We start from the raw sequence: 21,909 nt of genomic DNA, 5'->3' as shown, positions 1-21,909 counted from the left end.
GTGAGATGCTGAGGCGGCCGGCCGGCTCCGCCTTCCTGCTCACCTGGGACTGGGCAACCTGGGGGGTGGGTGTGTGCCCTGGGTGGATCTTTGCACCCCAGCACTGCATATGCTTAAGACAGCCCTGCTTTTAATACTTTGTTGGGAACTGCCCAGAGTGGCTGGGGCAACCCAGCCAGATGGCGGCATATAAACAATAAAATTATGATTATTGCGGTGGACATGCCCTCAATGCATGCAAAGGGGCCAGTGTGGTGTGCAATGCTATGTGTAGAAATTACTGCCAGGTGGAGCTGGACACTCAAATAGGACAAAAGAAGAGTGCCTATCTAGAGGTGCATTTCTTTAGCTTTGGCCCCACATTATTTCTGTGATTGTAAGGTTTTTTAAACAAACAAACAAACAAACAAACAAACAAACAAACCCTGTTTTTAATATTTTAATTTTGATATTTAATATTGCCTTTTAATTGCTGTAATCTGCACTGGGGACTTAGCGTGGATAGCAGGCAATAAGTAAATAAATAATAGAAGTTTGCAATAACTAAGCAATTTCTTATGGGACAAAAAAGTCCCCTTAGATATCCTGCCCTGACTAGGGTTGCCATATGTCCAGAAAGCTGGGATTTGGCTATCAGAAACTGCGTCCAGGCGGAAATCACTGAAAATGTCCTGGGAAATCTGGAGGTAAGGCAACTGCCATGTTAGTATTGTAGATTTTGGCGAACTTTCTTAAAAATACCTCCAAAATGTCTCAACAACTTGGGGCAAAACTTTAAAAAGCTTGACAACTTTGACCCCCCCTCCAAAAAATACCTCAACAACTATGACAATCCTAGCCCTGACACCATTTTGAATTGGGCCCTTATGAAAGCTACCACATTATTATTATTATTATTATTATTATTATTATTATTATTATTATTATTATCATCATTATCACCATTTCTATTTAAGCATGACCTGAAAAGTAAGGGTAAAGGAAAAGTTACTGGTTTTTTTGTTTTTAAACTACCCACACTGGAACAGGAAGGTATTGAAAAGCCTTAAGGGAAAAAACCACCTGCGATCTTGAACACCCATTCTAAACTGTATGTTTTCTGGATTGCGGGAGGTTGATGTAGAGGGGGAGAGAAACGGAAGATTGCTGTAGTTAAGAGGGAAAGTGCAATATTGCCAAAATCTCAGAAGGAAAAATAGAAGCATCACCAGAAAAATGCTTTTCCAAATCCAGACGGTGCATTCAAAAGACAAGCCTGCGCAGGTACCACAGCCAGCAACTGTGAGGCCTTGTCTCTTGACCCAGGTCTAGGGAGCACCCACTTTTGTTTCCCTCAGCTGTTGTGTAGTAGACAATGTGGGAAGAGAGGCTGCTGACTAGATGTGGTAGCCATGGAAACCAAAGAACAATGAGGGAAGTCAACAATGAGGGAGCCTGTGGGATGGAGTCAGTAAAAAGACTATTTTTACTGGGCAATTTCCACCTTTTCTGTGGGGGCAGACAGCTCTTCAGTGGGCCCAGACAACGTTGATTGTATTATGTGCTGTTTCTGAGTGTCCCTTCCACAGTTCAGTATATAAGTATGCTAGGAACTTCACTGTGCTTGTCTGCCTGCATCCAATGGGATTTCTGACTCTGAAAGGCTGCCCCCTTCCCTATTTCACACCAAACAGCTTGCCTTTCCAAATAGAGAGGGATATCGTGGCCACACTAGAACTTTCCGTGGCCTAATCTAGGCAGCCTAGTCCAGGCATAGGCAAACTCTGCCCTCCAGATGTTTTCGGACTACAACTCCCATCATCCCTAGCTAACAGGACCAGTGGTCAGGGATGATGGGAATTGTAGTCTCAAAACATCTGGAGGGCAGTTTGCCTATGCCTGGCCTAGTCAGTATTTATTCTTCAAATTCTTAGTGGTTCTGTCAACAAATGCACTGTTGTTGTTAGCAAGCTGAAAAATTACTCCCAAGAAATTAAAATCAGAGGAGTCCCGAGCTTTCGGCAAGGAGCCAACCCGCTCATGCTAGACAAAAAAGCAAATTTCCTTCATCCTCAAGGCATTTCTTCCTATTTCACCTCCTGCGTTGCAATCCGTTCTACAAAACAACTCCAGTTCTGCCATTTAAAAATATTAAGAACTTCGGGTCAGCATGTTCCATGAGCAGTTTTACAACCATTCAGTTTATTACGATCAACAAATCTCTTCAGATTACTTACAACAATTTAAAGAGAAACGTTTCTGCAATCGGGAGTAATCTTAATTTCATTTCAGGATTCCCTCTCCTCCAAAAGTGATTATTCCTATGGTATGATAACAGTAGCTTTTAATTCTTGAATTCAAGATTGCATTCATCTGCACAAAAAAGCTTGTGATCTGTTTTGTGTTTCCCCCCAAGGCCCACACTGAATTTGCATTAGCTAGTAGGTTACTTCTGGAATTACAGTAGTTACTACAGTGGAATTCTTAACTCTGCTTTCAGTTGCCTTTGTGCTGCTCTTCAAACAACAGTTGCATAATTTTCTTCCAGCTCAAGTGGGGAGTTTAGGGATAAGTGTGGGTCAAACAACCTGGAAAGAGATTTTGGCACCTGATCACTGTTGCAACAGTAATTTATTATCCACATTGAACAATACGATGACTGCAGCAAACCTTTGCTGATATATTCATTCTAGTGACGTTTTCTTGGCATCTGAACCAGTTTTGTTGTCATTTACATCAACATCTCTGCCAGCAACTGCACCATATCTTTATTTCAGGTGCAGCTGCAGTATGGGTCTACCCAATAAAAATGCACTCTGATCTCGGGCCACAACACCATCCTTCCCCTCTTATGCAAGGGAAACTGGTGGGAGCAAGACAGCAAGCAGCTATGATGTCCTTGAGAAGAGGAAGAAAATGGAACTGCCCATCATCAGACTCTTCTCCTCTAGCGCCCCTGAGGGCGGCTGCCCAAATTTACAGGCAGTATACTTTAGCAAAGATGCTAAGCAATTTTAGTCCTATTGGAAAATTCAGCACACCCACTCTATAGGCTTCTTCACACAGGTACATGCTCCTACACTCACAGAAGTATTTATGCCAGTGGTTTTCGTAATTTTTATTTGATTTTACAACTGTAAAATTATAACAATATCAAATACACACTATCGTCATATTTTTCAACTGCATCTTATTTCTTCACCCGTATTTTAAGTGTCTCCATGTTATCCAATGTATTTGTTTACAAGCGTTGTTAAAATCCTAGAGTTTTCATTTGCTTACAGTGGTCTCTTAAATACATTATAAATCTTTTCCATTATTTCTTAAAATTTTTGCCTTCTTGGTTCCCGAGTGTTCCGGTCAGTTTTGCCATTTCGGCATAGTCCAACAGCTTAGTTTGCCATTCTTATCTGCTAGGGACATTCATCTTCTTTCCACCTCTGGGCTCATAGCATCCATGCGGCCACCGCTGCATAAATGAAAAGTATTTTCTGCCAGTGGCACCCTGGGGTGCCTTGAAGGATGGTTGGGGTGCCACGGGCAACACTGACCTCTGTCCCTCCTCTGATGCCCTCTTGCATCTCTGCCTCCCAAAGGCTTGCACAGCTGTTTGTTGCAGCAGCCCTGGCTACAAGCTCCGCAGGCAAATGGTGACTTTGGGAGGCACCTCTTTGGAAAAGGGGCAGCTCAGAGACCAGGGACAGCAGCAACTGCCTGGAGGACTCCTAAGGAGAGGGGAGACGCTGAGGGAACACTCCACAAGGGTGTTTGAGAGGGTGAGAGGCTGCCAGCTGGTCAAGGGAGATGTGGACTCAAAAAGGTTAAAACCCTCTGCTCTATGTGATAGACATATTCTGCAGGAAGAAAAAATGTGCACTGGGAATAACTGTACAGTGGTACCTCAGGTTAAGTACTTAATTCATTCTGGAGGTCCGTTCTTAACCTGAAACTGTTCTTAACCTGAAGCACCACTTTAGCTAATGGGGCCTCCTGCTGCCAACGCGCCACCAGAGCACGATTTCTGTTCTCATCCTGAAGCAAAGTTCTTAACCTGAAGCACTATTTCTGGGTCAGCGGAGTCCGTAACCTGAAGCGTATGTAACCTGAAGCATATGTAACCTGAAGCAAGTATACAGAGCCAGCACTGACCAATGGCTCTTTATGGAGAGATACTTGGGAGCTAATACACTGCCATTGTATAACACTTTATTTACAAGGGTACAGCTTAAAATGTTTGCACACAGAGCAGCTCTATAACCTTTCAACTACTTGCTGGTTCCCTTTGTGGAATCTACTTGAGTGTCTGCTTCGATGCCCTTGGCTATGATATACGACTACATCAATGAATATACAGAGTCCAAGACTTTTTAAAAACCTTTTATTTTCTTTCATGTTCACAACACAGAAATATCATTCAAAACAAACCAGGGACCATCTAGCTAGCTAGTCATGACAACGTTCCACTGAAGCCAACAGAATGTCGTGGGTTGTGAGACTCCATACGTTTGTTCTCAGCGGGATCTCTAGCACTGATCCTGCACACATTAACTCAAAAGTAAGTCCCAGTGCGGATCCCACCGGGGCTGACTCCCAATTAAGCACACTGGCTGTATCTGTCATTTTCTGGATTGTGACTACCGTGTGATTGAGTTCGTAACAGGCTTCCCAGAATCCTGTACGCAGCTACTCGACTGGAAGTGACTGGAGTCTTGTGCATTTGTCAGATGCCTTTTCGCTGCTGTTTTCCATTTTTGCAATCCTGGAACCAAACTGCATGGCCCTCTTTGGCAGGACCGACGAGGCTGTCAAGCCAAGCTCAGCCGCTGCCAGGCGGAGAAGCAATTTCTCCCCGATGCCTCGACGTAGAGTCAAGTTTGCTTTCTCCCAGATGGGAAGAGAATTGAGAAAAGATACTACTTCTTCGTCAAGAAACGGAAACCTAAAACGAAAAGAAAAGAACACCAAGCAAAACTTATTTTTCAAGAGAATTCAAAAATAAATTGCGAAGAATATTTTTGGAAAAATCCTTGAATCGACTTATTTGGCGGTTACAATCAGAGCTAATTAGTAGTTTCCTGTAAGTATCCAAATGTGTGAATTATTCATAAAGGTAAAGGACCATGACAGTTAAGTCCAGTTGCGGACGATTCTGGGGTTGCGGCGCTCATCTCGCTTTACAGGCTGAGGGAGCTGGCGTTTGTCCACAGACAGTTTTTCCGGGTCATGTGGCCAGAATGACTAAGCTGCTTCTGGTGCAATGGAACACCGAAACCAGCGCGTGGAAATGCCGTTTACCTTCCCGCCAAAGTGGTACCTATTTATCTCCTTGCACTTTTTGGCGTGCTTTTGAACTGCTAGGTTGGCAGGAGCTGGGACCGAGCAACGGGCGTTCATCCCGTTGCGGGGATTCGAACCGCCGACCTTCTGATCGGCAAGCCCAAGAGGCTCAGTGGTTTAGACTTCAGCACCACCCGTGTATTCATACACACACCTATAAAAAAAGCCAGGCAGCTCAGAGCTAGACAAGCATACTGTGGGAAACTGTGGAGAGACACATCCTTCTGAGATGTGTAAACTGAAGGTCAATCCAGATAAGACAGAGGCACTGTGAGTGGGCGGTTCCTTAGACCGGATGGATGGGAGATTGCCTGCTTTTGATGGAGTCACACGCCATTTAAGGAGCGGGTACGCAGTTTGGGGGGTACGTCTGGATTCTGTTGCTTGAGGCTCAGGTGGTCTTGATGACATACAGCACCTTCCATCAGCTTCAGCTGGTGGCCCAGCTGTGCCCTTATCTGAACAGTGATAGCCTAACTTCTGTCACCTATGCTCTGGTGAACTCTAGGATAGATTACTGCAACACATTATACGTGGTGCTGCCTCCAAAGATGGATCGGAAACTTCAGCTAGTGCAGAATTCTGCAGCCAGGTTGCTCAACAGGGCAAGATGGTTACACCGATCCTGGAATGAACAGGCTGCCAATAAGTTTCTGGGTTCAATTAAGTGTGCTGGTTTTGACCTATAAAGCCTTAAACGGCTCAGGACCATGATACCTCTCCCCATATGAACCAATCTTGAACCCTGCAATCTTTGTGTGCCTCCTTCACAACAGGTCTGGAAGACGGCAACATGAGAACAGGCTTTTTCTGTGGTGGCTCCCTGTCTGTGGAATGCTCTCCTGGAGGAGGTTCAGCCGGTGCCCTCATTGCATATACAGTGGTACCTCTGGTTACGGACTTAATTCATTCCGGAGGTCCGTTCATAACCTGAAACTGTTCTTAATCTGAGACACCACTTTAGCTAATGGGGCCTCCCACTGCCGCCGCGCCGCCGCTACGTGATTTCTGTTCTCATCCTGAAGCAAAGTTCTTAACCCAAGGTACTATTTCTGGCTTAGCCGAGTCTGTAACCTGAAGCGTATGTAACCTGAAGCGTATAACCCGAGCTACCACTGTACAGTGGGTGCTCAGGTTGCAAAAGTGATCCATGCGTGATGCATGTTCGCAACCCGCAGTGGCGCATCTGCGCATGCGCGAGTTGCAATTCAGTGCTTCTGCGCATGCGCGACCACCAAAACCTGGAAGTAACCCGTTTCGGCGGTTCGCAACTTGAAAAAACGCAACCTGAAGTGTCTGTAACCCGAGGTATGACTGTAGTTAGTAAAGGTAAAAGTCCAGTCAAACTTGACTATGGGGTTGTGGCGCTCATCTCGCTTTACAGGCTGAGGGAGCCAGCGTTTGTCCGCAGACAGCTTTCTGGGTCATGTGGCCAACAGGACTAAACTACTTCTGGCGCAACACAACACTGTGATGGAAACCAGAGGGCACAGAAACGCCATTTACCTTCCCGCTGCAGCAGTAGCCATTTATCTACTTGCACTGGTCTGCTTTCGAATTGCTAGGTTGGCAGGAGCTGGGACAGAGCAACGGGAGCTCACTCCATCATGGGGATTCAAACCACCAACCTTCCAATCGGCAAGCCAAGCCCAAGAGGCTCAGTGGTTTAGATCACAGCGCCACACGTTCCCCCATGTATTTAGGTGCCAGGCAATAACATCCCTCTTCTCCCAGACCTTTGGCTAATGAAATAATCTACGGCCTTTTAAACTGGTGGGGGTGGGGAATTGATTTCGTTTGTTATTATGATATGTATTTTTTTTTCTTTTTATATTGAAAACTGCCTTGTGATCCTCAGATGAAGGGCAGTATAGAAATTTAATAAATCAACATCATCATCACTTCAACTTTCTGCACCTGAATGAAGTAATGATGCTAACAAAATATCCTCAGTTATGATGATTTTAAAAGAAATAGCCCAGTCATTTCCCGCTACAAACAGCTTACCTAGCTTCTTTGCCATGATCCCCAATAACTCTATCATCTCGGCCAAGGTTCCTAGATGAAATTCGCCCCAGTTCCATTTCCAGTTCTTCATTCAATCCCTCCAAACCATGTTTTTCAAAGCAAGCCCGGTGCCTAGAATAGCCGGCAAGCTGCTCATCTGCTCCAATTCCAGTAAGTACAATCTGCAACAGAGCACAACTTGCAGTCTTAGCATTTATTTACTTAACCCGCTGTACCCTAAAACACATATACTCTGCAATATTTTGCATTTACTTTGGTAAATCTAATTATAGCTACATCCAAATTAAACTCTATTTAGATAAGGGAGCTACAAATAAAGAGTTTTATAAGGTTCAATTCTGTTCCAATGAACAACTGGTGATCTATTTAGACAGGAGCAGAACTGCATTTTATTCAGCTGGAAATATGCAGAAGATGACTACGCCAGATTTTCATCCCATTTAAATCATAGAGCCATCATCGTTACAAAAAGAATACAGTAAGCGGTGTTCAAAACTCCCATTGCTCTAGGCACACTTCGCAACTGGGAATTTCATTAGTGCAAGCAGATTCTGAGCTCTGGGCACAGTACTGCACCTAAGTTTTCAGATTAAAACTGCACAGCGGAAGGAAAGGAGGACCTTTTTCTGCCTCCCCACTTCCAGCCACTTTCTGAAGAATATAGAAGAGACCCTCTTAAGAATATTAGGGGGGTGGGCAGGAGAAGGACTCAACCATGTAAAAAATGAGCGTATTTTAACTGCAGTTCATTCATTTTCAGTTTGTATTCTTGTTATAAAAAAGTATGCCTAGACATTCCGTTGGTGTACCCATTAACTTAGGTTTAAGGTGCCATTTAGCTCCTAACTTTCGTATCTCAGTTTCTATCAGTGACAGTAAGCCCGTAACTTACTTTCACATATCCAACTTGTCCACATTCAATTTTACATGTGTGGCAAAAGAGCTAATAAAATAAAAAGGAACTGCACAGTTATGCCCGGAGTGAGTAACCAGGGCTCACTCCCTTGTAGGCTTAGGATTGCAATACCAACTATGGAGTAAAAATAGATGTGTGTAAGAGAGTTGTTAAGTCATAAATCGATAGCTAGCTTTATACCTTCGCAACACTTTTATATGGCCTTATATCTCCCTGACTGGTAATCAGGCCTTCTCCTCTGGAAGCAAACCACACAGCACAACCGATGCTATCATCCAGAACAGTGCCCAAGGGATAAACTAAATGACTTATGTGTTGTCGTCTCATTGCTTTTAACTCTTCAAGCGTAACGTTGATTTCCACGAAATTCCACGATCTGGAAGGACTGATGGTTTTCAGTTCTTCCAGGCCTGCCTTGCCGGTAATTCTGTCAGGCACGTTAAAAGATGACGAAGAGCCACATTTCACAATGCCGGTGTCATCAAAGCATCCCTGACTAGGGGGCGACTGTTTCTGTTCCTTGCTCTGTTTCTTGGTGGAACTGCTTTGCCTTCCTTGGTGTGTTACCTTGAAGGCCACATTGAGAAGATCAATGGGTTCTTCCGAAGGAACGTGCCTGTCAGCAAGGGCTGCTATGAGAATGGAATCAATGCCCCCAGAAAAAAGCACCGCAACATGGGGTTTCGTCAGAGTTGTACCTGACATTTCTCCTCTTAAATGATCGGCCTCTCTAGACAGACATAAAACTCGTCTTTCTACTGCTCTACTCAACACGTCAATAAACTGGCGAACGAGTTCCTTCTTATGGTGCTCTGCAAGAAACATCTGTAGAACTTCCACATCTGCTACACTGTTGGTAAAATCAAATAACTGGGACTCCTCCTGTGTGTTAAGGGACTCCTTATTTAACGGAATGACAGGCGCTACCAACGTGTGTGAGTCATTCACCACAAGAGACACGTAACTTGGAGAATATTTGGAAGCCATATTTAAGTCACCAAGGACTGCTTTCTTGGTAGCATTCTGTCTGGAAGGGTATTTCCAAGGATACAGCGTTAAAATCACTGCTTTGGATGCAGCGCAGGCCTTGAGATCCAATCTGAAGATTCCCGATGCCGGAACTTCCTGCCACGGATTACCAGAGACGGCACTTACGGAAGAAAGCACGAGAACTTTGTCTACCTCTTTATTGAACTGCCACAGCAGACTGCGGCGGCCAAAGAAGTCTCTGCCGAACCACAAGCAATGCTCCGACGCCTGATAAAAAACAAAAGACCATGGACCCTGAATGGAAGATAACACTGACAAAACATCCGATTCACGGCTGCACGTGCAAAGTTGCCGAAAAATAATTTGAGTGTCGTTCTCTTCAGCTGTTACAGGAACACCACTGAAGATTTCCCCATTCCAAAGAAACACATTGCCACTCATAGGATCTTCCACAGGCTGTGGAGTCAACTGTCCCCTTAAGTGAAGCACATGGCCAGAAAATAAGCAGTGGTATGGAAGTTGGGGTACAGTCTTTATCAGTTGTTGACTACTATTGGGTCCTCTTCTTCTAAGATTACATAAAATATCCTCTTTCAAGAAACAGCCGTCAGGGGGACGTACAGACAAGCTGACCACACAGCAAATTCCACACATTGTAAAGGCGTGTTTGAGGCCTTAGCTTATTTCTTGATTTTGACTTTCTCCAAATTCTCCATTTCCTGATGCGCCTTCTTCAGTTCATCTAATGTGTCTGTAAAAAAGAGAGGAAAACCTGTATTTAGCGCATCATTTAAAAACTGCAAAATAAAAGCGTTATAAAGTATTCTAGGCAGTCCATAACGGCATGCTCTAAAAGTCCAATTATTGCCAAATTTAAAATGCACACTTTCAACTGTGTCCACGATCCAGAAATCTGCAATAACAAGAAGGGGAACAACTCCTCCAATCAAATGGACTGGGCAGGAGCAGGAAAAGGGGGGTGGGGTGCCAATATGTAATCTATGTCCCAGCTAACAGCAGGGAAGGAAACACAATAGTCGCAACAGAAGACTCATTCTGCTAGTATTCTCATGGGCATCTGCACCAGAGCCTGAAAATTCAGAGCTGTGGGTTACAGAACCCTTTTAAACACATGGCAAAGGTATGAATAAAAAAAAGAGGATAGGAAAACAGGAACTTGTATCACATAACTCCATAGCCTATTTTTTTCCACCCACCAGATATAGCTGTTTAATTTCACTTCTGTAAAATTTAGCAACAGCAGTATCTGAGCTTGCTATATTCCAAATCCTGATATTTTTGTATTACAGTAATGAACTCCTTTCAGATGATTTATGATCACACCCCCATGCTAAAAACTGATATGAAGATAGCTTCTTTCATGTAAGAATTTACATTTTGTAACGAAACCCATCCATCAATTCACCCTTTTTATTTTGTTGAGGTAAGCTGGCTTCTTAAATCTATATTTAAGCATCATTCTAATTGATTTAACCTTAATCTCAACCACATATGAAGAATATTTTAATCTTCTTTCCTTCTTAATATCAGAAACCCCGTAAATATACAACTTTGATCCTCAGTAAATCTGAGCTTTCTGATCTATCTGTCTAACTATCTATCTATGCCTATTTTCAGACTAGTGATATGCTTCCCACAATCACACGACACACTTTATATGGCTCCAAGGATCAAAAATTCCTAACTGGTTCATGAAAAACAGGCCCCATAGAACTAATCATCATAAATATTTCTGGATGGTTGCCTACATTCTAATGATGATTATGATTACTTTATATTAAGGACATAATTGGGCATATATAAAGGAACGCTATCTGTACAAGTGTAATACCATGTAAAATCCGTACTATGTAACATCACGCAACTTCTCTACATCCAATCACAAATAAAAAATTAAGAGAGCCAAGGAACATACTTTTGCATTCGGATAGTGTTTGGGTTCTGTCTGCTAGAAAAAATATGTTGCTGTTGGGCTGCTGCCTGTAAACTTTCTGCAAAACAAGAAGAAAACAAGTAGGTTTAACTACACTGGGAAAAAATAAGTGTTCTTATTTCTGAGGTTTTTGTTATTGTTTTTGAATTCTGGTCTTAAATTATAATTGCGTTTTTTTTTTAAAAAAATAAAATCAGAAATCACCTTCTTTCTCTACCATTTTTCAGGGAGGGGTATCTTGCTAGATTATAGAAGTCTATAAGCAGGTTTATCTTAATTTTTTTACAAAGCTTTGACACAAGAGTAGCGTGTCATGGTTTTGATTGATTAGGATCCCACTCATTCAGCGGGCAAAACGGATGCATGCGTGATTAAATTTCCTGTTTCGACATTTCTAGGGACCCATGAAGTAGTTGCCGATTTGCACGTACATTGCAGATATCTTTCAGAACAAAAGTGGAAGGTACGGAAGCTAACACAGCTCAGTTTACTCTGTGCACTGCTGCAGTTATGCGCAAATCTGAACACCCCATTTTCAAAGCTCCCTAGGTTTCTTCATATACAGTTACCGTATTTTTCGCTCTATAACACGCACCAGACCATAACACGCACATACTTTTTAGAGGAGGAAAACAAGAAAAAAAATATTCTAAACGAAATAGTGGATATATGATTTTTGTGGTTCATGCTGTGGCCACAGACATGTGATCTGACAGTGAGTTTGGAGTAGCCCAATGCAAAAATCCCGAGGATCCATGTGGATCCATGCTTTGTAACCATGGAGGAGGGAAGGAAGGGGAACCATGGATCCTCTGCTCACGACTGCAGCAGATCCCCGCCGCCACCCGCAGGCATTCGCTCCATAACACGCACAGACATTTCCCCTTAGTTTCTTGGAGGAAAAAAGTGAGTGTTATGGTGCAAAAAATACGGTAGTTATAATTTAGCAAAAGGAATTACCCGGTTCTTCTTCAAGTTGGAAACTTCATCAACTACAACTTTTTGCTCTTTAATCTGCAACAAAAGGGAAAAGAAACTGAGAAAATGCAAATGTTCTGCTACTAAATTCAATACCACCAATACACTTGGCCATTACAGGAGCACAGCATGTGACTGGTCTTGGAGGCAAACTTTTGATTTTCCTTACAGCATTAATGGGAAGAAGCAACGTGGTTGCACTTTCTGCAAATGCACAGTAATAGAAATTCTGCTTTATTGATGTGTGTTTCTGTGTTGAAGGCAGCAGCTATGCCTTGAGAATTAACAACTCCATGAATTAGACTCTCATGATTTGCAAGACATAGTTGTTGCATCAACAGGATGGCACAGGTGCATGTTTCCTCAGAAGTAAATCCCACTGTGTACAACAGAGCTTTCTTTCTAATAAGTGTGTTTAGGGATTCAGTTGTGAGATAACGAACTGTTGACATCACTACGTTAAAATGACACAGCAAGTTCTTTTATCTCTCTCTTGACAGCAGAACTTAACGCTTGCTCAAGATTCTTCCATCAGAAACAATGCAAAAACAGCAACAATTTAGGGCGCCTCTGTGTGGCAGTTTCCCATGGACTTGGTGCAGCTCATGAACAGCATTAGAAACTGAGATATAAGAGCTAGGAGCTAAATGGCACCTTAAACCTAGGTTATGGGTACAACAAACGAATGTCTAGGTGTGCTTACAAACCTGAAAATGAATGAACTGCGGTTAAAATATTATGTTCATTTTTCACATGGTCTACTCCTTCTCCTGCCCACCCCCTAATATTCTTAAGAGGGTCTCTTCTCCAGTCTACAGACAGTAGCTGGAAGTGAGGAGGCAGAAAAAGGTCCTCCTTTTCTTCCACTGTGCAGTTTTAATCTGAAATCTTAGGCGCAGTACTGCGCCCACAGCTCAGAAATTGCTGGCGCTAATGAACGTCTGTCACAAAATGCACCCAGAACAATGGGAGTTTTGAACACTGCTCATGCATACAAGTTTTATTTTGTAAAAAGAACTGTTAATGTTTTCCACTAACAATATAACATCAACCAAGTGTAGAGAAACAGCAGAGCACAAATATTGCACCAATATATTATATCAAGCCATATTCATACCAGTGGAGGTAGCTGACCACTGCAGCTGGCCACCTCACAATGGAAAATTGCCACGATATATTTATAAAGAACGGGGTTGTTACAGAAGGCATGAAATGAAGCTGCATGCAAGTTTTACGCAAGAACCACACAACGCTGTCTTCATGATGCCCCTCATTATTTCCCCATTTAATCTGAGTTTACCATTTGCACAGAAATCCCAGCAAGTTTCAAAACAGCAGCAAAAAACAAAACAAACAACAACAGCAATGGAAATGCTAAATCCTGATTAAATGGGGAAACCCACAGCTTGGCCTTTTGGTGAGGACAATATCAGATGGATGGTGCATATAAATAAACCAAAACCAAAACCAAACAAACCCACATCCCCAAACCCCACTTGCATCCATGAACAGCACCGATTCCATAATAAACCAAAGTGTTGGATGACCATCTCCCTCTGTTAAGGTTAGGCCTTTCCCATTCACCTTTCTGTTGAGCTCCTCTTTGTCATACAGCTTCATCTCCTCTGCCTTTTGCGGTCTTTGGCTTGACATTTGCTGCAAGTCCGTGCTATTCCAAGGCCACCCACACTTCTTTTTCGGTGCGATCAGCAGTTGCTTTCTCGAGGGATGAAAACCGCGCCTCAAAACCAGCCAGGATCATGAGATCTGAAGGAAAAGGAGGGGAAAAAGCTTCAGGATCAAGCCAAACTGATCAGTGGCCAAACTGATTCCTGCACACAAGCAAGACCTGAACAGCGCAGCGCTCTCCACACTTGTGAATCACAGCAACTGGTACTCAAGAGTCACAATGCCCCCCCCCCCAGTGGGATGGGGAGATGGGTTACCTAAAGGGGCATCTGAACTGCAGTGACCTCGCTGCTGCCTCAGCCCCACTTCTTCCCCTCCTGCCTCCGTAAGGGGTGTCAGGGAGGCCAAGTAAGCAGTATCACCCAAATTCTGAGGGGAAGTAAAGTTCGCCAACTAACGCAAGATAAAGTTAAACTAGAAGGATGATACGTAAGAGGCACTCATGCCATGAAGTCAGGGTTTCCAAAACCTGGGCCTCCGGCTGTTTTTGGACTACAATTCCCACCATCCCTGACCACGGATCCTGCTATCTAGGGATAATGGGAGTTGTTGTCCAAAAGACAGCTAGAGGCCCAAGTTTCGGGAACTCTTCACTAGATTAACAGAGGCAGATTTAGGGGAGTGTGAATGGTTCACCCACATTGGGTGCCAAGCTGGGGGGGGGGTGCCACTGCAACAATAATGTAGGAGAGAAAGTGAGGGCAGGGGGCACCAAATTTTGGCATCGCACAGGGTGCTGCTGAAATTTGAAAGCCCAAAGTCCGTTGATGATATTAAACAGGAGGACTTTGGTTATGGTAGAAATGGGTTAAGGCTCCCTTTCTTACATTCAAAAATTGAACACCCCGCCACCCAGTCCATTTATACAAGCTGGATCTGTGCAAAACGACACTGTTTTTTGCACATGGTGGAAAGTAAGGAAATGCAACTCTCTGAATAATAATAACGACAATTTTATGATTTATATGCTGCCAGCCCATCTGACTGAGTTGCCCCAGTCGGCTCCCAACAAAATATTAAAAACACACAAAAAAAATCCACCATTGAAAACCCTCCTGAACAGGGCTGCCTTCAGATGTCTTCTAAAAGTTGTATAGTTATTTATTTACTTGACATCTGATGGGAGGGTGTTCCACAGAATGGGTGCCACTACCAAGGAGGCCCTCCACCTGATTCCCTGTAGCTTCACTTCTGGTAGTGAGGGGACTGCCAGAAGGCCATTGGAGGTGGACTTCAAGTGTCCAGGCTGCTTGATGGGGATGGAGACAGTCCTCCAGGTTGAATATCCATTTTCCACCTCCCCTCCCAGGCTAAAACTCCGGATCGCTTCCGGACTCCATCACAGGGCCGGCCCTCCCATGAGGCACACTGAAGCGGCTGCCTCAGGAGGCAGAATTGGGGCAACCCACTGGAAAACCCGCATGCCTTTGGCAGATGAGTGCAGCGTTGAAGGAAGCAGCCATCACAATATCAAATGATCCTGATGTCTATGGCTGCAAACCTATTGCGCCCAGTTAACTAGGGAACAAGTCCCACTTGAACTCAGAATCTGATCCAACGAGCTCAGGGGTGCCTGAGACCTCCCTAGGGTTTCCCCGCGGGCACCTTACATTTCACACGTGCAGAGTACCCGGCGCTCGACTTCTTCCGCCATCCAACGACCCTCTCCGCCCACAGTGACGCGCTTCTTTCCTTGGGCTCGGAAGCAGGGTGGGTCCCTCGCGGTGGTTCTTCCGATTGGGTCGGCGGGATGACGGGCGTGTTGGAGAACCTATGAAAACGCCTTAAATAGGCTCAAGAGAGCGGGTGGGGGGGAAGAAGGGAGGGAGAAAATATGCAAGCGGAAGGAAGGACTGCAAAGGGTCGCTGCGCTTTTACGCACGAAACGCAGCTAGGAAGTGGCAGGCTGGTTGGGGGGGGGGGGACGGACGGACCAGTTTATAAGACTTTTAGATGGATGATTCCCGGGAATCCTGGCCTGCAATGTGGCCAGTTTGCAGGCTGACGTTTACATTGGGTTGTTTTTCCTACTGGAACAAATCCCGGCGCGTTTTACATGGAAATCGGTGGCTAAGTCTGCAGCGCTCCAGATTTCACTTTAGATTCGATCAGTGTTTCCCAACCTTGGGTCTCCAGCTGTTTTTGGACTACAGTTCCCATCATCCCTGACCACTGGTCTTGCCAGCTAGGGATGATGGGAGTTGTAGTCCAAAAACAGCTGGAGACCCGTTACAGATAGGTAGCCGTGTTGGTCTGCCATAGTCAAAACAAAACAAATTCCTTCCAGTAGCACCTTAAAGACCAACTAAGTCAGTTCTTGGTATGAGCATGCACACTTCTTCAGATACACTGAAACAGAAGTTAACTTCTGTTTCAGTGTATCTGAAGAAGTGTGCATGCACACGAAAGCTCATACCAAGAACTGACTTAGTTGGTCTTTAAGGTGCTACTGGAAGGAATTTGTTTTGTTTTAGCTGGAGACCCCAGGTTGGGAAACACTGGATTAGATGATTGCAAGGAATCCCAGCCTTCAATGTGGCCGGCTTGCAGACTGCCGTTTACATTGGGTTGCTTTTCCTATTGGAACAAACCCCGGCACGTTTTTGCTTGGAAATCGGTGACTGATGCTGCAGCGCTCCAGATCTTGCTTTTTTTAAACGGATTCGTTTGTTGCTCTAGCCTCGGCGTGCTTTCGGGCGAGGGACTCTTTTGGGTGGGTAGGGGCTGCAAATCCCAAACAGCCGCTATGGAATCGTAGAGTTGGAAGAGGCTTAATCTGACCACCCCGAGGCTTGAGCAACGCAACGCATTGTGGCGGGTGGGCTGTTTTGTTCGGTGAAAGTAGCCAGCATAATTCAAAGATAAAGTACGAACAATATTTTGAACCTCCAGGCTAAGCAAAAGCCCTTCTCCCTGACACCTATAATTCTGTGTGAAGCATCTTGCGTGTTCCTGTGGGCTGAAATGGTACAGCCAAACACAGGCTTACCATTTGAAAGAGAGCGAGGTTTGGAATATGAATAAATCGCACTTCATATACATTTCGAGGCAATTTATAACCATACAATAAAACACCTAAAAATAAGTTTAGGAATAATACAAATAAACACCCGAGGCAGAGACTCTTTCCTCCTCAATCCTGCTGAAAAAGTTTGTCAGAAGAAAATGGTTTTTAATTTTTTTCCTGGAAATTACAAATAGGAGGCAGCTGTGTTTCAACAGGTATGCTGTTCCACGAAAAATTCTCTTGGGGGTCCCTCTACAAATAAGATATCAAGAATCATTAAAGAGTCTAGGACTACTAAAGTACCTACCGTATTTTTTGCTCTATAATACTCACTTTTTCCCGCCTAAAAAGTAAGGGGAAATGTGTGTGCGTCTTATGGAGTGAATGCATCAGCTATCCCAGAAGCTGGCACAGCAAGAGGGATTGCTGCTTTCACTGCACAGCGATCCCTCTTACTGTTCTGGCTTCTGAGATTCAGAATATTTTTTTTCTTGTTTTCCTCCTCCAAAAACTAGGTGCGTCTTGTGGTCTGGTGCGTCTTATAGAGCGAAAAATACGGTAATTGATTTTAATGGCATTCTATCAGCATTTGGGGAGTGGGATAATTAGCTAGCAGAAGTCCCTTTTCCAATCACTTGAAAAGTTAGCTCAGGAATCCCTAGCCGTCTCTTAATACAAGTGTGCAGTGCCGTCTAGTGGACGCCTAGGGATCATGCCAGGCTGTCAACTTTAGGCTGTGCGCAGGCATACCTAAAAACAGGAAAGATTTTGAGTTTTTTTCTGACGCAGGGTGGATAAGTTCTGCTTCTCCTCTCTTCCCCTCAAGGGAAACACGCAGCCTCTAAATCATTTGCCTCTTCGCCCGTATAACCCATACTTCAGGTAGAATACTTGACCCGTTTCTTTTCTCTAATAGTGTTTTTGTGTGTGGTCATCTGGTCAGATTTTAGCTCTTAAGGCTGGGCTTGAAGTTCTTGGAGATCTTTGCAACGAAGCCATGATGGATGGGTGGGGCTTTAAGGGTGGCAGCGAAACTGTCCCAAAATCAAACACATCTTGGTTTTCTTTTTAGCAAGTACGGTAACTACTTATTTGCAGCATAGTCCTGAAACTTGCTGCATGTCCCCTTTTGGGGAGGAGTGGTGGCATCTCTGCATCAAAAGAAAGTTTGATTGCACTGAAAAAGAAAGCTATGTATGTTGTGTGTGTGTGTGTGTGTGTGTGTGTGAGAGAGAGAGAGAGAGAGAGAGTGTATTCCTCAGAAAATGGAACTGTCTTTTGTTGTTAAGCTGTACAGTTCCCTGCACATTAATGGTAATATATATACATATGTGTGTGCATGTGTGTGTACACACACACACACTGAGAACTAATGATTATTCAACATGATTCCTGGAATGTCAGTAGACTGCATTCTTGGAGGCAACATACCACATGTAAAAGTCCAATAACATCTACATTAAAACCACTCCATCAACGCTCCGAAGTATCGCAAACTTAGCAACATGTTGCAATGCGGCATAATTAACCCCTGTTCAGGATTCTGCCAACCCAAACCATTCTTCCTCCACTCTCTGGTTTTCTGTTTCCTTCCCTCAACAGTCAGTCAACATTCTGTGGCGACTAGCTCAGTCCTCTTTCGATTGGGTTTTTTAGCAGTGGGATGGGACTTAGTCTCCCCCCTCCTTTTTTCATTGCTATGAGTTTGTGGGTTCCAGACTCCCCAAAATTCCTGGGTCCAGTAGGTGTTAGAATTCAGAAGGCTTGGGGAGTTAAACTGGATGCTAGATTCTTAATCCCTGGACCCAGCTTTCTTTGTTCAGGTAAATGGGCCATTACGAGAAGAAAGGAAAGGTAATGAGCTACTGAGAAATCAAAGACCCTGTGGCAGACGACAAATCAACTCAGAGTTAGTTAGAAGACAAAGCCAGAGTTTGAATTAAGGTCTTGTAAGGTTGCAGGCTGGTAAAGGGCAGCAAGCTGGAAAGAGGGTCAGAACAAGATGGTTGACTTATATCTCAATCTAAGGCTGCAGCTATGGGAGAAACAAGACCATCTTGGGTGTTGATGCTGTGAACCCCTCCATCGTAGGCTCAGGATGTATATATGTGTAAATAAACCATATGTCATAAAGACACCACGGTCTCTGCTGTGCCTCATTTCCAAAAGGAAATGATGAGTAAGTGCCTGGAACGTCGGGAATCTTGCCCCACTCAGATATTGGGGTGGCATGCAACACTATTCTGAAAATCTAGGGGTTTCCTTAAGCCACTTGATACCTCCCTTTTTATGGGTGGTCCCATTATGGATTCATATATTATTAAGCATGGCATGATGTTTTTCCTGCACTGGTTTTATATGATGAAAACATTTAGCATCACCAGTGGTTATTTCAACATCACAACATAATTACAATGTAATGGGTTGTTGTTTTTTAATGTCTTGATTTTTAATTTTTAATTATTTTTCAGGTTTAAACATTTCACTAATTTTACAATCATTCTGACATTTCAGAACTTGACTTCCTTCGCCCTCTTTCTGCAGTTCCTTAAATTTATTTTTAATATCTTCTGCATATCCAAATTAACTGATATAACATAAAGGTTATATCAGTACAGATGGTTGCACTTTTTGTAGAAAGAAACCTAGCCACAACCAGCTAGATAGTTTCTTCTCGGTTATTAGGGACAGAGCTGACGTCTGCAACAGCCAGGAGGAGAACCCCCATGTAAGGGGTGGTGGTGTGGCCCTGTATTTCCATTTTTTTATTTCTTTTATGAAACTGGAAACTTGACATATTTATTATTATTTACCTTGCCTTTCTGTTTCTAAAAAACCCGAAGCCTTTCTTTTAGGAATTCTAGGGGCCGAAATTCCAAGGGAGCAGAAAAGACTATTTATGTATGTGTCCACGGCTGCGTGGATGTAATTGGCTCAGAGATGGAAAGAAGATAAAGTCTCTACCAAAGAAGAACGGCAGATCAAGTTGATGGATTATGCCGAAACGGCTAGAATGACCGGAAGAATCAGAAATCAGGAAAACAAAAATTTTAATAAGGAATGGGGGAAATTTATAATTTATCTTAAAAACTATTGTAAACAGTTAAAATTGTTAGTAGGATTGGAATATCACCTGTGGTTTAATGGTGAATTTTAGACACAGTGGAGAGGTAAAAGATTTGGATTATTATAAAAGATGCAGGAGGAAATGATTAACAATAGGACTCACAAAGGAGAAAAGGGAAGTCCAGGAGATTGTTTTTATGTTGTATGTTCAATATGTGACAGTAAACTTTTAATCTGAAAAACCAAATAACTTTATTTTAAAAAGAAAAAAGAACCTTGCCTTTCTGTTTTTGGTTTTTTTTTTTTTTAAAAAGCACTTCTTGCAGCATAAATAGCAATAACAAGCATACTAAAAAGGATGTAAAATAAGGCTGGGTTCTGCATTATTAAGCAAACAGCTGCCATTTAATGGATTGTACCCACCCACCCACCCACCTCCAGCTTTATTGAACAAACAGCATACAGAAATAAAACAAAAATGGCATGTAAGGCATCAAAGAAAACAAATCAGATGAATTTCAGATGATTTTCACACAGCTACACAAATCCTTTTCTGTTGCAAATTAGAAAATGATGTTTAAATCTAAAAGCTTAGCAAATACTTTCAAGAGTCAAAGCAGTCAAAAAGTTAAAATACATATTTTGAAAGCTGGTTGTTTTCTAGTTCAACATTGAACTAGGTTGCTGAAATTATGCAATCAGAGCAAGAAAAATAACATGATTAATTTATACCCTTTGTGGTTTTCTGACAATGTTATTCACAACTGGAATTAAGTGTAGATGACTGTTTAGATTTTATTTTCTCTCAGGCTACAGGAGCTTTGCAAATAAATCTAATATCGTTAAGAGCTGAAAAGTGCATCATTCAATGACTAGTTGTTGATCTGCTAAAATCAACTTCACAACAACACATCTATTTCTTTGAGTCAAGCGGATGAAAACATCTCAGTAAAGAAACAAGTTTCCATGCCACATTTGCTAGGGATTATTTGCTTTTCTTATAGGAAGGACTTTAATTCATTTTAAATTCTATAATGGATCTTACTTTGCCATTTAAGCACTTGACTCAGGCATTTAAACCTCAGGCAAAACAGAGAAAGACTTCGGGGCCGTATGTTGAACCACATTAAAAACGGGACTGTAGAACCTCCACACTAGAGCATCTAAATTGCAACGGAAAAGGTCTCGAGTCTTATATTCAGCATCTTCAGGTTGACATCTCTGGGTCCAGGTAGGGCTGTCTGAAGAGCTGCTGTCAGTTCTGTAAAGACTGTTGTGCTAGATGGACCAATGTTCTGACCTGGTACGAGACGGCTGGCTTTGTCTTATAGTGAGGTTTCATATCCTGAGGATGTTTTGGTGCCTGTGGGGAAAATAAAAATAAAACCCTAATGGCATCCTGCTTAGTGGTATGAATAAACAAAACAATTAAACAACTGACCACTTGTTGTCCTTTAATGGTATGCTAAATCTGCTGTCCAAGATGGGCTCCATCTCCCTGACTTATCATAAGGCTGAAAATCTGTAATAAATACAACTGGTTGCTGATTTGCAGCTTGTCCAAGTTCAAGGCTTTATTCTATTTATATACCTGAAGTATACCTGAAGAAGCGTCTCCAACCCCACCGTTCAGGCTGGACAGTGAGGTGCAGCGTAGAGGGCCTTCTGCAAGAAACAAAGTTACAGGGAACCAGGCAGAGGGCCTTCTCGGTAGTGGTGCCTGCCCTGTGGAACACCCTACCATCAGATATCAAGGAAATAAGCAACCACCTGACATTTAGAAGACCTCTGAAGGCAGTTTAGGGAAGTTTTTAATGACTGATGTGTTAATGTAGTTTTAATCTTTTGTTGGAAGCTGGCCAGAGTGGCCGGGGAAACCCAGTCAGATGGGTGGGGTATAAATAAATTAGTAGTAGTAATAGTAGAATCTTGGGAGAAAAGCAATGACAAACCTAGACAGCATCT

The 21,909-nt window shown here is 43.2% G+C and overlaps 2 protein-coding genes across 3 annotated transcripts in view; both read right to left on the bottom strand.

Annotated features, from left to right (window-relative positions):
* ANKAR (ankyrin and armadillo repeat containing) overlaps positions 1–1,367 on the bottom strand; it is a 63,113-nt gene extending 61,746 nt beyond the window's left edge. The window contains exon 1 of the mRNA XM_081850290.1: positions 1,209–1,367. The gene's annotated coding sequence lies outside the window, so the exon portion shown is untranslated. The remainder of the gene's footprint in view (positions 1–1,208) is intronic.
* A 2,973-nt stretch (positions 1,368–4,340) lies between these two features.
* On the bottom strand, positions 4,341–15,634 carry ASNSD1 (asparagine synthetase domain containing 1). Of its 2 annotated transcripts, XM_081877273.1 has the most exons (7): positions 15,482–15,634; positions 13,767–13,949; positions 12,165–12,218; positions 11,187–11,262; positions 8,441–10,001; positions 7,324–7,505; positions 4,341–4,918 (listed from the first exon to the last, which is right to left on the bottom strand). In XM_081877273.1, exons 5-7 carry the CDS (start codon positions 9,902–9,904, stop codon positions 4,663–4,665), a joined length of 1,902 nt encoding a protein of 633 aa, XP_081733399.1. In that variant the 5' UTR covers positions 9,905–10,001; positions 11,187–11,262; positions 12,165–12,218; positions 13,767–13,949; positions 15,482–15,634; the 3' UTR covers positions 4,341–4,662. The 2 variants fall into 2 exon arrangements, with proteins under 2 accessions (XP_081733399.1, XP_081733400.1); XM_081877274.1 differs by lacking the exon at positions 11,187–11,262.
* Positions 15,635–21,909: the final 6,275 nt, after the last annotated feature.

Source organism: Podarcis erhardii (assembly GCF_964252035.2).
Source record: "Podarcis erhardii genome assembly, chromosome: 1".
Lineage (NCBI taxonomy): Eukaryota > Metazoa > Chordata > Lepidosauria > Squamata > Lacertidae > Podarcis > Podarcis erhardii.
This window is presented reverse-complemented; position numbering and strand designations above follow the sequence as displayed.

Bases quoted from the DNA above. Each gene is read 5' to 3' on its own strand.
- ASNSD1 (XM_081877273.1), bottom strand. From the start codon at position 9,904: ATGTGTGGAATTTGCTGTGTGGTCAGCTTGTCTGTACGTCCCCCTGAC. The intron at 7,506-8,440 runs GTATAAAGCTAG...GCTCTGTTGCAG, and splicing joins CATATAAAAGTGTTGCGAAG to ATTGTACTTACTGGAATTGG. The intron at 4,919-7,323 runs GTAAGCTGTTTG...TTTTCGTTTTAG, and splicing joins GATCATGGCAAAGAAGCTAG to GTTTCCGTTTCTTGACGAAG.